General features: G+C 44.5%; 2 protein-coding genes across 2 annotated transcripts in view; one reads left to right on the forward strand and one right to left on the reverse strand.

Moving 5' to 3' along the window:
- The window catches only part of FAM227B (family with sequence similarity 227 member B), a 428,344-nt gene extending 424,064 nt beyond the window's left edge, over nucleotides 1-4,280 (reverse strand). The window contains exon 1 of the mRNA XM_075858036.1: nucleotides 3,968-4,280. The gene's annotated coding sequence lies outside the window, so the exon portion shown is untranslated. The remainder of the gene's footprint in view (nucleotides 1-3,967) is intronic.
- Nucleotides 4,236-15,486, forward strand: part of DTWD1 (DTW motif tRNA-uridine aminocarboxypropyltransferase 1) — a 36,940-nt gene continuing 25,689 nt past the window's right edge. The window contains exons 1-2 of the mRNA XM_075858035.1: nucleotides 4,236-4,465; nucleotides 6,608-6,827. Coding sequence (XP_075714150.1) covers nucleotides 6,630-6,827 — 198 coding nt within the window. The 5' untranslated portion in view covers nucleotides 4,236-4,465; nucleotides 6,608-6,629. The remainder of the gene's footprint in view (nucleotides 4,466-6,607; nucleotides 6,828-15,486) is intronic.

Raw genomic sequence — 15,486 nt, forward strand, 5'->3', positions numbered from 1 at the left:
TTATTGAGTCAGCACAGCGTTGGCGACTATTATGCACAGGGGCGTAGCTAGAGGCTCATGGGCCCCGATGCAAAAATTCTTACTGGGCCCCCCCCCCGCAAACTTCTCATGGCCGACGGTCCGCTTTCAGCTGCATCGCTGGGTCTCCTAAGTGACCCAACAATGCAGCACTAGCAGCCGGGGCGTCACTAAGGCTGGGTTCACACACCCTATTTACGGACGTAATTCGGGCGTTTTAGCATTGAATTACGTCCAAAAATACGGCTCAAAAGCGTCGGCAAACATCTGCCCATTCATTTGAATGGGTCTTACGATGTTCTGTGCCGACGGTCATTTTTTTTTACGCGCCGCTGTCAAAAGGCGGCGCGTAAAAAAGTGCCTGTCACTTCTTCAGACGTAAATGGAGCCGTTTTCCATGGACTCCATGGAAAACCAGCTTCAATTACTTCCGTAATGGACGCAGCGAAAGACGCCTGCACTTGCCATTACGGCTGAAATTACGGTGCTGTTTTCTCCTGAAAACAGCACAGTAATTTCAGCCGTAACGGAGGCTGCCGTGTGAACATACCCTCAGGGCTTAAAATGTCAGGGAAATAGCCCCAATACATATGTGTCCGCCTAAAAAAAAGTGTGTATATGAGACAGCATAGCATATCTATAGCACTACGACCCTATAAACTATGGATAGGATTAGATACAGTGGCTCAGCAGACAGTATCACACATGATAGGATTAGATACAGTGGCTCAGAAGGCAGTATCACACATGATAGGATTAGATACACAGCTCAGCAGACAGTATCACACATGATAGGATTAGATACAGTGGCCCAGCAGACAGTATCACACATGATAGGATTAGATACAGTGGCTCAGCAGACAGTACCACACATGATAGGATTAGATACAGTGGCTCAGCAGACAGTACCACACATGATAGGATTAGATACAGTGGCTCAGCAGACAGTATCACACATGATAGGATTAGATACAGTGGCTCAGCAGACAGTACCACACATGATAGGATTAGATACAGTGGCTCAGCAGACAGTATCACACATGATAGGATTAGATACAGTGGCTCAGCAGACAGTATCACACATGATCGGATTAGATATAGGGCCCAGCAGACAGTATCATACATGGTTGGATTAGATACACAGCTCAGCAGACTGTATCACACATGATAGGATTAGATACAGGGCCCAGCTCGCTGACATTGCGGCTCCAGCGCTGGACCCAGGACAGGTAAGAATAATAATTTTGCTTCTTTATGTGTTACTGATTATTTTTGTGTGTTTGTGTTTTTTTACAGGTTCGGTTGTTGGACTTCGGATACGGGGACTTCAATGACGGCGTTTTTTTTATTCTCAATAAAATGGTTAATGGGGGTTGTGTTTTTTTATTTCAATAAAATATTTTTTCTATGTGCTTGTATCTTTTTAAACTTTATTATCACCGCCTTAGTAATGGCCGCTGGCTGATTGGCAATCTCCATTACTAAGGCGAGGCTTAATGTTAGCAGGTGCAGAGGCTACACTAACCCCCATTATTACCCCGGTACCCACCGCCACCAGGAGTACTGGGAAGAGCCAGGTACGAACCAGTACCCGACCATCTGTAGTGACGGGCAGGCACCGGGGTGGCCGCAGGCTGGTAGTATTAGGCTGGGGAAGGCCAAAAACAGTGGCCCTTCCCACCCTGGTAATGCTGCCTGCTGCTGCTGTGTTGCATCTGGCTGGTTATGAAAATTGGGGGGGACCTGACATCGTTCTTTCCAATTATTATTATTTTTTTTTAAATGACGTGGGCTCCCCCCCATTTTCATAACCAGCCAGATACAATAAAGCAGCAGCAGGCAGCATCACCAGGGTAGGAAGGGCCACTGTTTTTGGCCTTTCCCCTCCTGATAATACCAGCCTGCGGCCACCCCAGTGCCCGACCATCACTACAGATTGTCAGGTACTGGATCGTACCCGGCTCTTCCCAGCACCCCTGGTGGCGGTGGGTACCGGGGTAATAAAGGGGGTTAGTGTTCGCCTCTGCACCGGCTAACACTAAGCCCCGCCTTTGCAATGGATGCTGTCAATCAGCCGGCGGCCATTACTAAGGCGGTAGTAATATAGTTTAAAAAAAAACACAAAGACATAGAAAAAATATTTTATTGAAATAAAAAAAACCCACACAGCCCTCATTAACCATTTTATTGACAATAAAAAAAAAGCTGTCATCGAAGTAGTCCTGGAATCCGACGTAGTCCAACGACCGAACCTGCAAGAAAACACACAAAAAATGATTAGTAACACATGTGTGGGTATGTGCACACACACTAATTACGTTCGTAATTGACGGACGTATTTCGGCCGCAAGTACCGGACCGAACACAGTGCAGGGAGCCGGGCTCCTAGCATCATACTTATGTACGACGCTAGGAGTCCCTGCCTCGCTGCCGGACAACTGTCCCGTACTGAAAACATGATTACAGTATGGGACAGTTGTCCTGCAGCGAGGCAGGGACTCCTAGCATCGTACATAACTATAATGCTAGGAGCCCGGCTCCCTGCACTGTGTTCGGTCCGGTACTTGCGGCCGAAATACGTCCGTCAATTACGGACGTAATTAGTGTCTGTGCACATACCCTAAGGCTTAGATACAGGGCCCATGTGTGATACTGTCTGTGGGACCCTGTATCTAAGCCTACCACAAGGTAGGCTTAGATACAGGGTCCAGCAGACAGTAATCTTATACAGTATAAGATTACTGTGTGCTGGGGCCCTGTATCTAAACCTACAGTGTGGTAGGCTTAGATACAGGGCCCAGCAGACAGGATCACACAATCTGTGATCCTGTCTCATGGGCCCCCTAAGCCTGCTACATCGTAGGCTTAGGGGTTGTGCAGTCCCTAAACATTGATGGCCTATCCTCAGGATAGGCCATCAATAGCTGATGTGTCACCCGGGACCCGCAAATCAGCTGTTTTGAAGGGGCCGCAGCACTCGTACGAGAGCTGCTTCCCCTTCATTTCACTACTCGCTCACACTGTGAATCGCCGACACCGATTCACAGTGTGACAGGAATAAAGGGGAGCAGCTCTCGTACGAGTGCTGCGGCCCCTTCAAAACAGCTGATTGGCGGGTCCAGGGAGTCGGACCCCGCCAGTCAGGGCTGAGTGCTGACCTTACCTTCCTCTTCGGCCGCGGCGGGAGTTCTGTAGTCTCGATGCTGTGCGCGGCGGCATAGCGCTGTGACGTCATGCGCTGCGCACAGCGCTTGACGTCAGGACCTCCGCTGCGATCCGGAACCAGGAAGGTAAGTAAAGTATGTTACTATAGTAACAGGGGCCCGCGGCCCGAGTTACTATAGTAACTTTTTATTGATGTGGTGCGGGGGGCCGTGGGCCCCCCTGGCTTCGGGGCCCGGTCGCAATTGCGACCGCTGCGACCCCTATAGCTACGCCAGTGATTATGCACTATGTGCCTCAGCACTCGGCGACCCCGCTCTGTAACTTTATGTGGTCTGCCACTTCGTGACTGAGTTGCTGTGTTTCCTAAACGCTTCCACTTTGCAATAATACCACAATTGATCATTGGATATCTAGGAGGGAAGAAGTTTCACAACCTGACTTGTTACAATGGCGGCGTCCTATAACAGGACCACGCTGGAATTCAGTGATCCGTTTAGAACGACCCATTCTTTCCCAAATGTTTGTAAAGGCGACGACATGGCTAGGTGCTGGATTTTATACATCTGTGGCAATGGGACTGAATCAAACACCTGAATTCAATGAATAAGAGGTGTGTCCCAATACTTTTATCCATATAGTGTACAGTAACACACACACTATAAATATATATTATAAAAGCACACATTACTAAATACAAATGTCACAAGAAGAAAGTTTGTGAGGAGAGACCAAGTAATAGATACAAATGTCGTTCATCATAAAGTAACATGCACTGAGCACTCACCAGCGCTTTCCTCAGAGCCGGCACTGACTTGTGTGTTTACGGTTGCCAACGGCAACAGTTTCCTTCCTACCTTCATTCATTCATTCATTCATTCATTGGTGTAACGTTTAATTCAGTCCCCGGCACACAAGACAGACTAGAACGCTGCTTTGTTTTGCTTGGTAAATGGCCTATGACATAGTAACTATATATTGAATAAAAATAAACAAAAAACAACCGCAATATCCGGCGCTACCGCATGTTGTGTCTGGACTAAATATTGACGTCACAGCACACAGGCAGCGTCACCAGCGCGGCTCCAGTCCTCAGGCCCCTCCCGGTCCACGCGGCCTCTTCCTGTGTGTGACACGCTGAAGCCGCCGGGGTTCCAGTGCTTATGACACTGGCTGACGGACTGCGGTTTTCAGGGTCTCTCAGAGAGGTAACATGCCAGGTGTATACAGCAGCCGTGTACAGGACGCCCTGTGCTGAAGCAGCTTGTGACTAGGAAGCCGCCAGGTAACCATGCAGGGACATTGTGCTCGTCCTGTATGTCATTGTGAGTCTGCTGGTCTTCAATGCTTTATTATGTGGTGCAGGTTTCCCTCTGCAGCCAGTGGTGAATTGTATGAAATAAATATATACATGTGGCACAGTTACCGATACCTCTGTACTTGTCCGCTCCATAACATGGCGCCCCGCAGAACAGGCGTCACCTGTGGTACTTCTACTCTAGAGAGATGGATGGAAGGTAAAATGAAAGGGGACAGATGAGTGTCATCCAGGGGTTTGGTTCAGACTTTGCATTTCTTAGTGGTTTTCGATCCTGTGTGTTTTCGCGCGACTTTGAAAACCGCAGTGGCCAGATGTTACGTAAGATGGGAATACCCCTTTAATAAATTTTAACAAGAAAAATCTCCCAAAAGTAAATAAACCCATTTATTCATTAGAAATTAATTTGTATTTTAAAAAAATAGTTAAAAATACATATTTGGTAGCGCCATAATTGTATCAAGCAACAGAAAAAAAAGCACAAACAGAAGAGAAAAAAAGCATCCGTGAACCGTAAAATCGTGGCTTTATTTGCGTTCCTATAAAATCCAACGTGACCCGGAACATTCCGATGATTGTTCTTTTCAGGCTGTTACGGCCCTTAGTCATAGCCTATGGCTGGTTATTGGCTATAACTAATGACAAACCCTCATACAGCTCGGTCGACGGAAAAATAAAGTTACAAATCTTGGAAAACAAAACTTTTGTTTTTTTCCATGAAACCTGTATTGTGCAAAAGTACTAAACTGTAATAAAATCTATATATTTGGTAATGCCGTGTTTGTACTGACCCGTACAATAAAGTTTACTTGTTTTTACTGTATGGTAAACAGGAAAAAAAGTGCAAAAAACAATGGCTGCTGTTTTTTTTTTTGTTTTTTTTTTTTTATCCCCCTCCCCCTAAATTATTATTATTTTTTAAATAAAAGCTAATATCAATAACTAAGTACCCAAAAAATGGTGGCATTGAAAAATACAACAAATCTCAAATCTGATCTCTGAAAACCTGGCAGTAAGTGTTCAATTTCCCTGCAGCGCCATAATAGGGGTTGGTCACGTGCCCGCTGCAGCCAACTAATGGCTTCAGCGGTGTTGCTGCCACAAACCGCTCGTGACCGCTGCAGGAGTTTCCAGGTCCGTAGTGGCAGAGAACAGACCCCAGCGTTGGAGTGAGCAGCACTTCATAGGGTGAGTATCTGCAAGTTTATTATGTTATGCCTTCCTCTGCCCTGCTGGAAATTTGAAAAAGTCCTGGATAACCCTTTTAAGCATTAGCTCATTTAAAGTGAATCTCATGAGATTTTAGGCTAACAAATGTCTGACGCCGCTAGTTAGCGATCAGGTAAAGGAATGGCAACATACCAGAATTGAAGCTCTTAGGCCATTACTGTAGAAAAAGACATCCACTATATTTTTCTACAGAAATGGCATCTTAGGACTTGCATCAGAGTAAAATAACTTTTATTCTGCCGTGCACCGTATGCAAATTAAGTTTTCGTGTCCGCCGACCCAGGAGGTGTATGGCATTATATTCACATGATTGCTGCAAAATTTTTCGCCACTTTCATTCATCCAAATGGCATTAGCAGAAATCCATTTACATGCTGCAGAAATTTTTTTTGCAACTAATCTGCAGCATCTTATCGTACCGTAGAATGCGTCCTCTGAGAGTAAGGAGCCGTGCACAGCTGTAATAAAGCTACGTACAACTTAAGAGGCTTCTATGAGGCCCAACTGTCATCCCTAATAGCACCATGTTCCATTTCCGTTTTAAACAGGCATTTTGCCCTAGAAGCATTGCTCTTCGTGTAGAACATCTCCAAAATATGGCAGTAAACGCGGAGTATCCACGGCTCGGTTGCAGAGGACTCCATGTGCTTGCTGTACAGCCATCTGCACGTGGCCCTGGACATGCACCAGGGCGACGCCTACCTTTGCGCTCCTGTACCTACGTCACTGTGTGACAGATTTATTGCAGCTTTTCAGTACAGATTCCGCACCAAAAAGGCACAATTATAATGAAAATGAATAGGATTTAAGGGACTGCTGTTCAGGAAGAATGTTGGTGAGTGCTGCATCAATAAACTTAGTCTATTCTTCTTGTTTTAGACCAAAAGTATTTTTCTGCAAAATGTCGAGAAACAAACCAGGTACATCAGAAAACGACCTCTTGAAGAAGCTGAAAGTCTCGTCTCACGTAGTGCTTGAAACTGCACAAAAGAAAGGGAGATCAAAATGCCCAAAATGTAATGGCTCCAGAATGTTTTACTGCTATACTTGCTATGTACCAGTAGAGAGTGTGCCAACAGGCAGTATCCCAACTGTGAGGGTAAGTAGTGTCCATGTAATTATATTTTTATTTGCACCTAATTAATTAGTCTATTCGCACTTTAATCACTATCCGCACGAGTCAGTAACTTTACGTCGTCGCGGGAGGTTACTTCTCGCATGAGGACGTATAGTTACTGAGTTGATTCTGGTGCACACTGTCGGCGACAGTGTGAATCGGGAGGTCCGCTGTCGCCGACAGCTGACACTCCACTCTTGCCGGCCAGTGGTCCTTTGCCGCTGATTTAGGCAATTAACCCCTTAAATGCGGCGATTGCTGTATTTTAGGGGTTTCTAGCATATCGGCAGACCCCGGTCTGAAATCGCGGGGTTTGCAGATAGCTAGCATGGCAAACGGAAGCCAAACAATGTCCTCCGTGTCTGCCATGGATGGAAGCCCATCAGGACCAACCTACGGCTGGTCCTGATAGGCTTCCTGTCAGAGTGACAGGAAGTCACTGTGTCGTTCCCAAAGCACACTGTCAGCGACAAGGTGTGCATCGGGAACCGGGAGATCAGCTGTCTCAGACAGCTGACACTCCAGTGTTGCCGATCAGCGGCTCGTCGTCGCTGATTTCTGCAATTAACACCTTAAATGCGGCGATCAATTGCGATCGCCGATTTAGGGGGTTTCTAGCACATCGGCAGCCCCCATGCAATTGTGGGGATTGCTGGTGCTTGTGATGGCATCCGGAGGCCAGGCAACGGCCTACGGGTCTGCCATGTATTGAAGCCTGTCAGGGTAACTTCCTTTTCCCTGTTATTCCACACCAAATAGCCACCTCTGTAAATTGGAAACTGAGGGCATGCATGGAAGACATGTACCAGACAGACAAATGTTGGTAGAGATCCTCCCTCAGTGAGACAGGAAGTACAACTGAGCTTTATTGAACAAAGAATTTACAAATCTCCTCCCTAAAGATGTGGAACGTGCTTAAGCCCCATTGGCTCTATTCAGCTGTGACGTTCATCTGTACACTCTTCTTGCATTCCAGGGGCGGTGTCTCCATAGGCGTGTTCCTTATGCAGACTCCATCTTGTTCCATTCAAGTTCTTTGTAGAACATACTGATATTTACTTCATATAAAGTAATAATGTTTTTGCAAGCAATATACAGGCTAATGATCCCTGAGAAGCCTATCTGGACCAGCCTCTGGCTGGTCCTCGTAGACTTAGGCTGGGTTCACACGACCATGTTACATCCGTAATGGATGGAACGTATTTCGGCCGCTAATCCCGGACCGAACAGTGCAGGGAGCCGGGCTCCTAGCATCATAGTAATGTACGATGCTAGGAGTCCCTGCCTCGCTGCAGGACAACTGTCCCGTACTGAAAACATGATTATAGTACGGGACAGTTGTCCTGCAGCGAGGCAGGGACTCCTAGCATCGTACATAACTATGATGCTAGGAGCCCGGCTCCCTGCACTGTGTTCGGTCCGGGATTAGCGGCCGAAATACGTTCCGTCCATTACGGACGTAACATGGTCGTCTGAACCCAGCCTAACTGTCAGAGTGACTGTCATGTCACACTGACGGTTGGAATACATTACACTACTTAGGTAGTGTAATGTATTCTAGCAGCGAACAGAGCTGCAGGTAGGAAAAGAAAGTGTAAAAAGTAAAGAAAAAAACTTAGAGGCTCTATCACCACATTATAAGTGCCTTATCTTCTACATAAGGAGTTGGGCGCTATAATGTAGGTGACAGCAGTGCTTTTTATTTAAAAAACAATCTCTTTTTACCACTTTATTAGCGATTTTAGATATATGCTAATGAGTTGCTTAATGCCCAAGCGGGCGTATTTTTACTTTAGACCAAGTGGGCGTTGTACAGGGGAGTGTATGACGCTGACCAATCAGCCTCATGCACTCCTCTCCATTCATTTACTCAGCGCATAGGGATCCTGCTAGATCCTTATGTGCTGTCTTATACTAAGGGTATGTTCACACGGCCTATTTACGGACGTAAATCGGGCGTTTTTGCCCCGAATTACGCCCGAAAATAGCGCCTCAATAGCGCTGACAAACATCTGCCCATTGAAAGCAATGGGCAGACGTTTGTCTGTTCACACGAGGCGTATATTTACGCGCCGCTGTCAAAAGACGGCGCGTAAATAGACGCCCGCGTCAAAGAAGTGACCTGTCACTTCTTTGGCCGTAATTAGAGCCGTTATTCATTGACTCCAATGAATAGCAGCGCTAATTACGCCCGTAATTGACGCGGCGTTCAAGCGCCTGCACATGCCGGTACGGCTGAAATTACGGGGATGTTTTCAGGCTGAAACATCCCCGTAATTTCAGCCGTTACGGACCCCCGCCGTGTGAACATACCCTAACACATTAACAATACTGAAGTGTTTAGACAGTGAATAGACATTCCACGGGATGTCTATTCACAATCTCTGCACTTCGTTACTGTTTCTGTGGTAGTTACAGCAGAGGAAGCGTGATCTCGTTGTAAGCTGTCATTTACAGCGAGATCTCGTGAGATCACGCTTCCTCTGCTGTAACTACCACAGACAGAGTAACAAAGTGCAGAGATTGTGAATAGACATCCCGTGGAATGTCTATTCACTGTCTAAAAACTTCAGTATTGTTAATGTGTTAGTATAAGACAGCACATAGGGGATCTAAAAGGATCCCTATGTGCTGAGTAAATGAATGGAAAGGAGTGTATGACGCTGATTGGTCAGCGTCATACACTCCCCTGTACAACGCCCACTTGGTCTAAAGTAAAAATACGCCCACTTGGGCATTAAGCAACTCATTAGCATAAATCTAAAATCGCTAATAAAGTAGTAAAAATAGATTGTTTTATTAAATAAAAGGCATTACTGTCACCTACATTATAGCGCCGATCTCCTTATGTAGGAGATAGGGCACTTATAATGTGGTGACAGGGCCTCTTTAATAAAAATGTTTTATAAAAGTGTAAAAATAAGTTGTTTTTTTTTCCCTATAATAAGTCATTTATTTGGTATCACCGTGTTTGTAACGACCCAAACTATAAAACTATAATGTTGTTTTTCCTGCACGGTGAACGGCAAACAAAATAAATGGAAAACTATGCCAACATCGCTATTTTTTTGGTCACCACCCCTCCCAAGATATAGAATAAAAAGTGATCAAAAAGTCGCATGTACCCCAAAATAGTACCAATAAAAACTACAACCCGTCCCGGGTTTTACTAAAAACCAAAAAAGTTATGGCTCTCAGAATATGGTGACACAGAAAATAAATTATTTTATAGAAAAGTAATTTTATTGTGCAAACACTACAAAACATAAAAAAACTATATACATATTGTATCGCCGTAATCGTACAGACCCGCAGAATAAAGTAAAACGTAATTTATTGCACACGGTGAACGTTGTAAGAAATAAAGTATTTCAAGCGCCAAAATCGCAGTTTTTTTGGCCCCTTAACGATAAAAAAAATTTAATCAGTGATGAAGAAGTTGTATGTACCATAAAATAATACGAATAGAAGCTACAGCTCTGTCCCGCCAAAAATAAGCCCTCACACCGCTCAAGCAACCAAAAAGTTACGCATCTCAGAATGTGATGACACAAAACTTTTTTTTTATTTTTTTTTAAACAAATAGTCTTCTCTTTGTAAAAGTAGTAAAATATAAAAAAAAAAACCTTATATAAATTTGGTATCATTGTAATCGTATTGAGACGCAGAATAAAACGGAAGTTCTCGTTTTTACCGCACGGTGAAAGACATAAAAACAAAACACCAAATACAATGCAGAAATCACCGTTTTTTTCCAATTTCAGCCCGCAAATAATTTTTGTTCAGTTTCCCAGTACATTATGTGGTACTTTAAATGGTGTCAATAGAAACTACAACTCCTCCCGCAAACAATAAGTGTATGTTCACACAGTGTTTTCAGCTGTTTTTTTGGGCGTAAACGTCCTGAAAAACGGCTGAAAAATCGGAAGCAGAACGCCTCCAAACATCTGCCCATTGATCTCAATGGGAAAAACGGCGTTCTGTTCCGATGGGCCGTTTTATTCGGTGCGAAAATTACGAGTATCTTAAAAAAAACGTCTGAAAATCAGGAACTGTTTTCCCTTGAAAACAGCTCCATGTTTTAAGACATTTTTGAGTTTGTGTGTGCACATACCCTATGCCCTCACACCACTCTATTGACGGAAAAACAAAACAGTTATGGCTCTTGGGAGGCGGGGAGTGAAAAACGAAAAAGCAAAAAAAGGATCAGTCCTGAAAGGGTAAATTAATGTGCCGTACTCAGGAGAAATTGCTTTACAAATGTTGGGGTGCTTTTTCTCTTTTATCCCTTGTGAAAATTAAAAATTCAACATTTTAGTGGACAAAAATGTTGATACTCATTTTCACTTCCTAATTCCACTAAATTCTACAATAAACCTGAGGGGTCAAAATGCTAACTGTACCCCTAGAAAAAATCCTTGAGGGGTGTAGTTTCCAAAATGGGGTCACTTTGGGGGGTTTCCACTGTTTTGGCGTCACAAGACCTCTACAAACCTGACATGGTGCCTAAAATATGTTCCTAAAAAAGAGGCCCCAAAATCCACTAGGTGCACCATTGCTTCTTAGGGTATGTTCACACGTGCACGTCCGTTACGGCCGAAATTACGGAGCTGTTTTCAGGAGAAAACAGCCCCGTCGTTTCAGCCGTAACGGCATGTGCAGGCGCTTGAACGCCGCGTCCATTACGGACGTAATTGGCGCTGCTTTTCATTGGAGTCAATGAATAACGGCTCCAATTACGTCCCAAGAAGTGACATGACACTTCTTTGGCGCGTGCGTCTATTTACGCGCCGTCTTTTGACCACGACACGTAAATATACGCCTCGTGTGAACAGACAAACGTCAGCCCATTGCTTTCAATGGGCAGATGTTTGTCAACGCATTCAAGCCGTAATTTCGGACGTAATTCCAGGCGTAAAACACCCGAATTAGGTTTGTAATTTGGCCGTGTGAACATGCCCTTAGACTGGTTCTTCAGTCCATTAGGACACTAGGGCCACATGTGGGATATTTCTAAAAACTGCAGAATCCGGGCAATAAATATTGAGTTACATTTCTCTGGTAAAATCTTCTGTGTTACAGAAAAAATGTATTCCAAATGAATTTCAGCAAAAAAAAATTAATTTGTAAATTTCACCTCTACTTTGAAACTAGAAAAATAAAAGGACGTGAAAAAAACGATGCAAACGTAAAGTAGATGTATGGGAAATGTTAACTAGTAACTATTTTGTGTGGTATTACTATTTGTCATTCAAGCAGATACATTTAAATTTAGAAAAATGCTAATTTTTGCTAAAATTTGACCTTTTTCACAAATAAATATTGAATTTATCTACCAAATTTTTTTCACTAACATAAAGTACAATATGCCACGAGAAAGCAATCTCAGAACCGCTTGGATAGCTTAAAGCATTCCGAAGTTATTACCACATAAAGCGACGCATATCAGATTTGAAAAAATCATGTATCCACAATGCCAAAACGGACTGCGTCCTGAAGGGGTTAATTGCAGCATCAAAAAATGTTTTTGTTTTTTTTAACATGTTGTTATCCTATGGGTGATGTATGGCATATTTCATAGGCATCCGTTAAATATGTCATGTGCTTCTCAATAGCTTTTCATGATCTTTACGTTAAACAAAGGCCATAATAGCCTATAGGTGACAGATGCCTAACTGTGACGTGTAATAAAGCACGTATAGAATTAAAAGCAGTTTCTTTTTTTCAAAAACTTGTATTTTTCTTTAGTGGAAAAAAAGTATAAAAAAAACACTTTCTTACAATAGTGTGTATAGATAGAAATGTATTACCCAATATGCTTGAGTCCATTAGAAGCTCCGGTTAGACATCTCTTTTCCCGGATAATTTCTTTCTAGGACTTCGGTGGAGAAAACACACGTGGAGGAACAGTTGGCGTCTTCCTACACCTGGTGCGATGTTTCGAGGGTCCATCCCCTTTCTCAAGCGGACCCCCGAAACGTTGCAAGTGTGAGCTGGAACGGACAGGATTTACCTTCCTTGTATCTCTGCTGATTCTAAGAATCTTTTCAGATTTACCCTTTCACCAATGACAGCACCCCTGGAAAGACGTCCCATCCGCTGGACAGGAAACCTGAGGATATAAAAATGGACACACCTCTTCACACACTAAGTCAGGTTTCCTGTCCTCCGGATGGAAGGATTGTCCTGAGGAAAAGCACTTCTCCTGGGGTTGCAGACCCCCTAGCAAGGTCTCCCCTTATTCCACTAGGGGTGCTCTGAAAGGTATAAGTCTCCTTTGGAGGGAGCAACCTTGAGTCTGGTACAGGTACTCCCTCCTGCTGCATCAAAAGGAGGTGGTTTAAGGTCCACACTGTGGGCCTTCCTCTGGCGGGTAGCGGATTCCCGGGGTCTCGTTCGGCTCTGCCGGACCATGCCCAGCGTTGGCGGCTTTCCGGTGCTCTCGCTGGCACTTCCGGACGCCGAGACGCGTCTCTTCCGGGCGGTGATGCGTCCAACACGAGGGCCTCCCAGACAATACATGGCCTATTTAGGCCAGAAACAGCAGGAGCTTCGGTCTCCAGTCGTCTTCCTCCATTATGGAAATGCCAGGAGAAGCACCAGGACGCACTGACCGCTCGGATGCCATGTCCTCCAGTCCGGTACTTGAGGACGCCAGGAATATGGGGTAAGATAAAAAAAACCCTCTTCCTTACCTAATACTGTTCCCTTTCTCTTGTACATATGTTTAGGCCAGGGATTGTCCTAGGAAAAAACAGGATAAGGCTCATAACAAGGAATGTGCGATATGTAGAAAGAAACTTGCATCTTCCTATAACAAAAGGCTCTGTCAGAAATGTTTAGACAACATCATCTCAGAAGAGTCTACAAACTTAGCCACAAGTATCAAGGATATTGTAAGGGCTGAAGTTAGGAACTCACTTAAGTCCCTTAAGAGGAAAAGAGATCCTCCGTTTGCCTCTTCTAGCCAGATGGGTTCTGATTCCTCAACTGAGGAGGATCCTCAACTAGGTGAAGGAGAGTACAGCTCCTTTGATTCCTCAGGTGAGAACGAGGGAGAAAGGAATCTGTTCCCAACTGAGGACATAGACCTACTCCTAAAAACAGTTAGGGCGACTATGAATATAGATGATCCTAAAGAACCTCGGTCTGTCCAGGACATAATGTTTTAAGGCCTAAGACCTAAGAAAAAGAGAACCTTTCCTATCCATAGAAACATAGCTAACCTCATTAAAAGAGAATGGAAAAATCCTGATAGGAAAACAAGTATTCCCAAATTTCTCAAAAGGAAGTATCCTTTTGAGAACCAGGCATGCAAGAACTGGGACAACATCCCTAGACTTGACGCTCCAGTAGCCAAGATATCAAGGAAACACTCCCTTCCCTTTGAAGATCTAGGATCCTTGTCTGACCCTATGGATAGGAAGGCCGACTTCTACCTTAAAAAGACCTGGGAAGCCTCTACGGGGGCTTTTAAACAAGGCATTGCAGCCACTTGTGTGGCTAGATCTCTGAAAATCTGGCTCGCACAATTGGATCTACATTTAAAAGACAAGACCCCTCGGGATCAGATCTTAGCCTCCCTTCCAACACTTTCCAAGGCCGCAGATTTCTTGGCAGACGCCTCAGTAGAGGCTGTCCGCCAGATCAGCGGCCCTGTCAAATTCTGCTAGACGAGCTATCTGGCTAAAAACCTGGAAAGGGGACACCGGAAGGAGTCCTGATCCAAGTTCCAAGCATAGAGACAGGTCAAGGCTTTTATTCCCCTCTCTTCCTTGTGAACAAGCCAGGAGGAAAACACAGGGTCATTATAAATCTAAAAAAAATTTAAACCTTTATCTGACCTACAAAAAATTCCGCATGGAGAGCATCGCATCAACTATAAATCTCCTCTCCAGAGATTGTGTGATGGTCTCAATAGACCTAGAGGATGCTTACTATCACGTACCCATATGTCATCATCATCATCAAAGATACCTAAGGGTAGCAGTGACACTCAACGGGTCTGCTATTCACCTACAATACAGAGCCCTCCCCTTTGGCATCTCACAAGCCCCAAGGGTATTTTCAAAACTGATAGCGGAAATGACCTCTTACATCAGGATGAACGACATTCTCCTGATCCCATATCTGGACGATTTCCTGTTGGTTGCAGAAACATCTCTAACCTTGACCCTACAGATACAAATAGTCTGCGATATACTAACAAAATTAGGATGGAACATAAATTTAAAAAAATCAAATTTAAACCCATCAAAAAGGTGTGTATTCTTAGGAACTCTGCTGGACTCATCCAAGAAGATGTCCTTCCTTCCAGAAGAAAAAAATCAGTCCCCTGATAAGCAGGATATCAGAGATCTACCTGAGCCATACGACATCTTTCAGGAAAGCTATGTCACTCCTGGGCCTCATGACCTCATGCATCCCAGCCGTATTATGGGCTCAATTGAGAACCAGGCCACTACAGTGGGACATTTTAAATCAATGGGACAGGAGCAGTCTCTCCTTAGTCCAGCCCTTACACATCTCTTCTGCAGCAAGGCTGTCCCTCAGATGGTGGTTGAACAGGGAGAACCTCATGAGGCGTATTCCATGGAAGTTAACCCCTACTTTCAACATGACCACAGATGCGAGTCCTTGG

This window comes from Rhinoderma darwinii, chromosome 3 (assembly GCF_050947455.1).
Source record: "Rhinoderma darwinii isolate aRhiDar2 chromosome 3, aRhiDar2.hap1, whole genome shotgun sequence".
In the NCBI taxonomy this organism is placed as follows: Eukaryota; Metazoa; Chordata; class Amphibia; order Anura; family Rhinodermatidae; genus Rhinoderma; species Rhinoderma darwinii.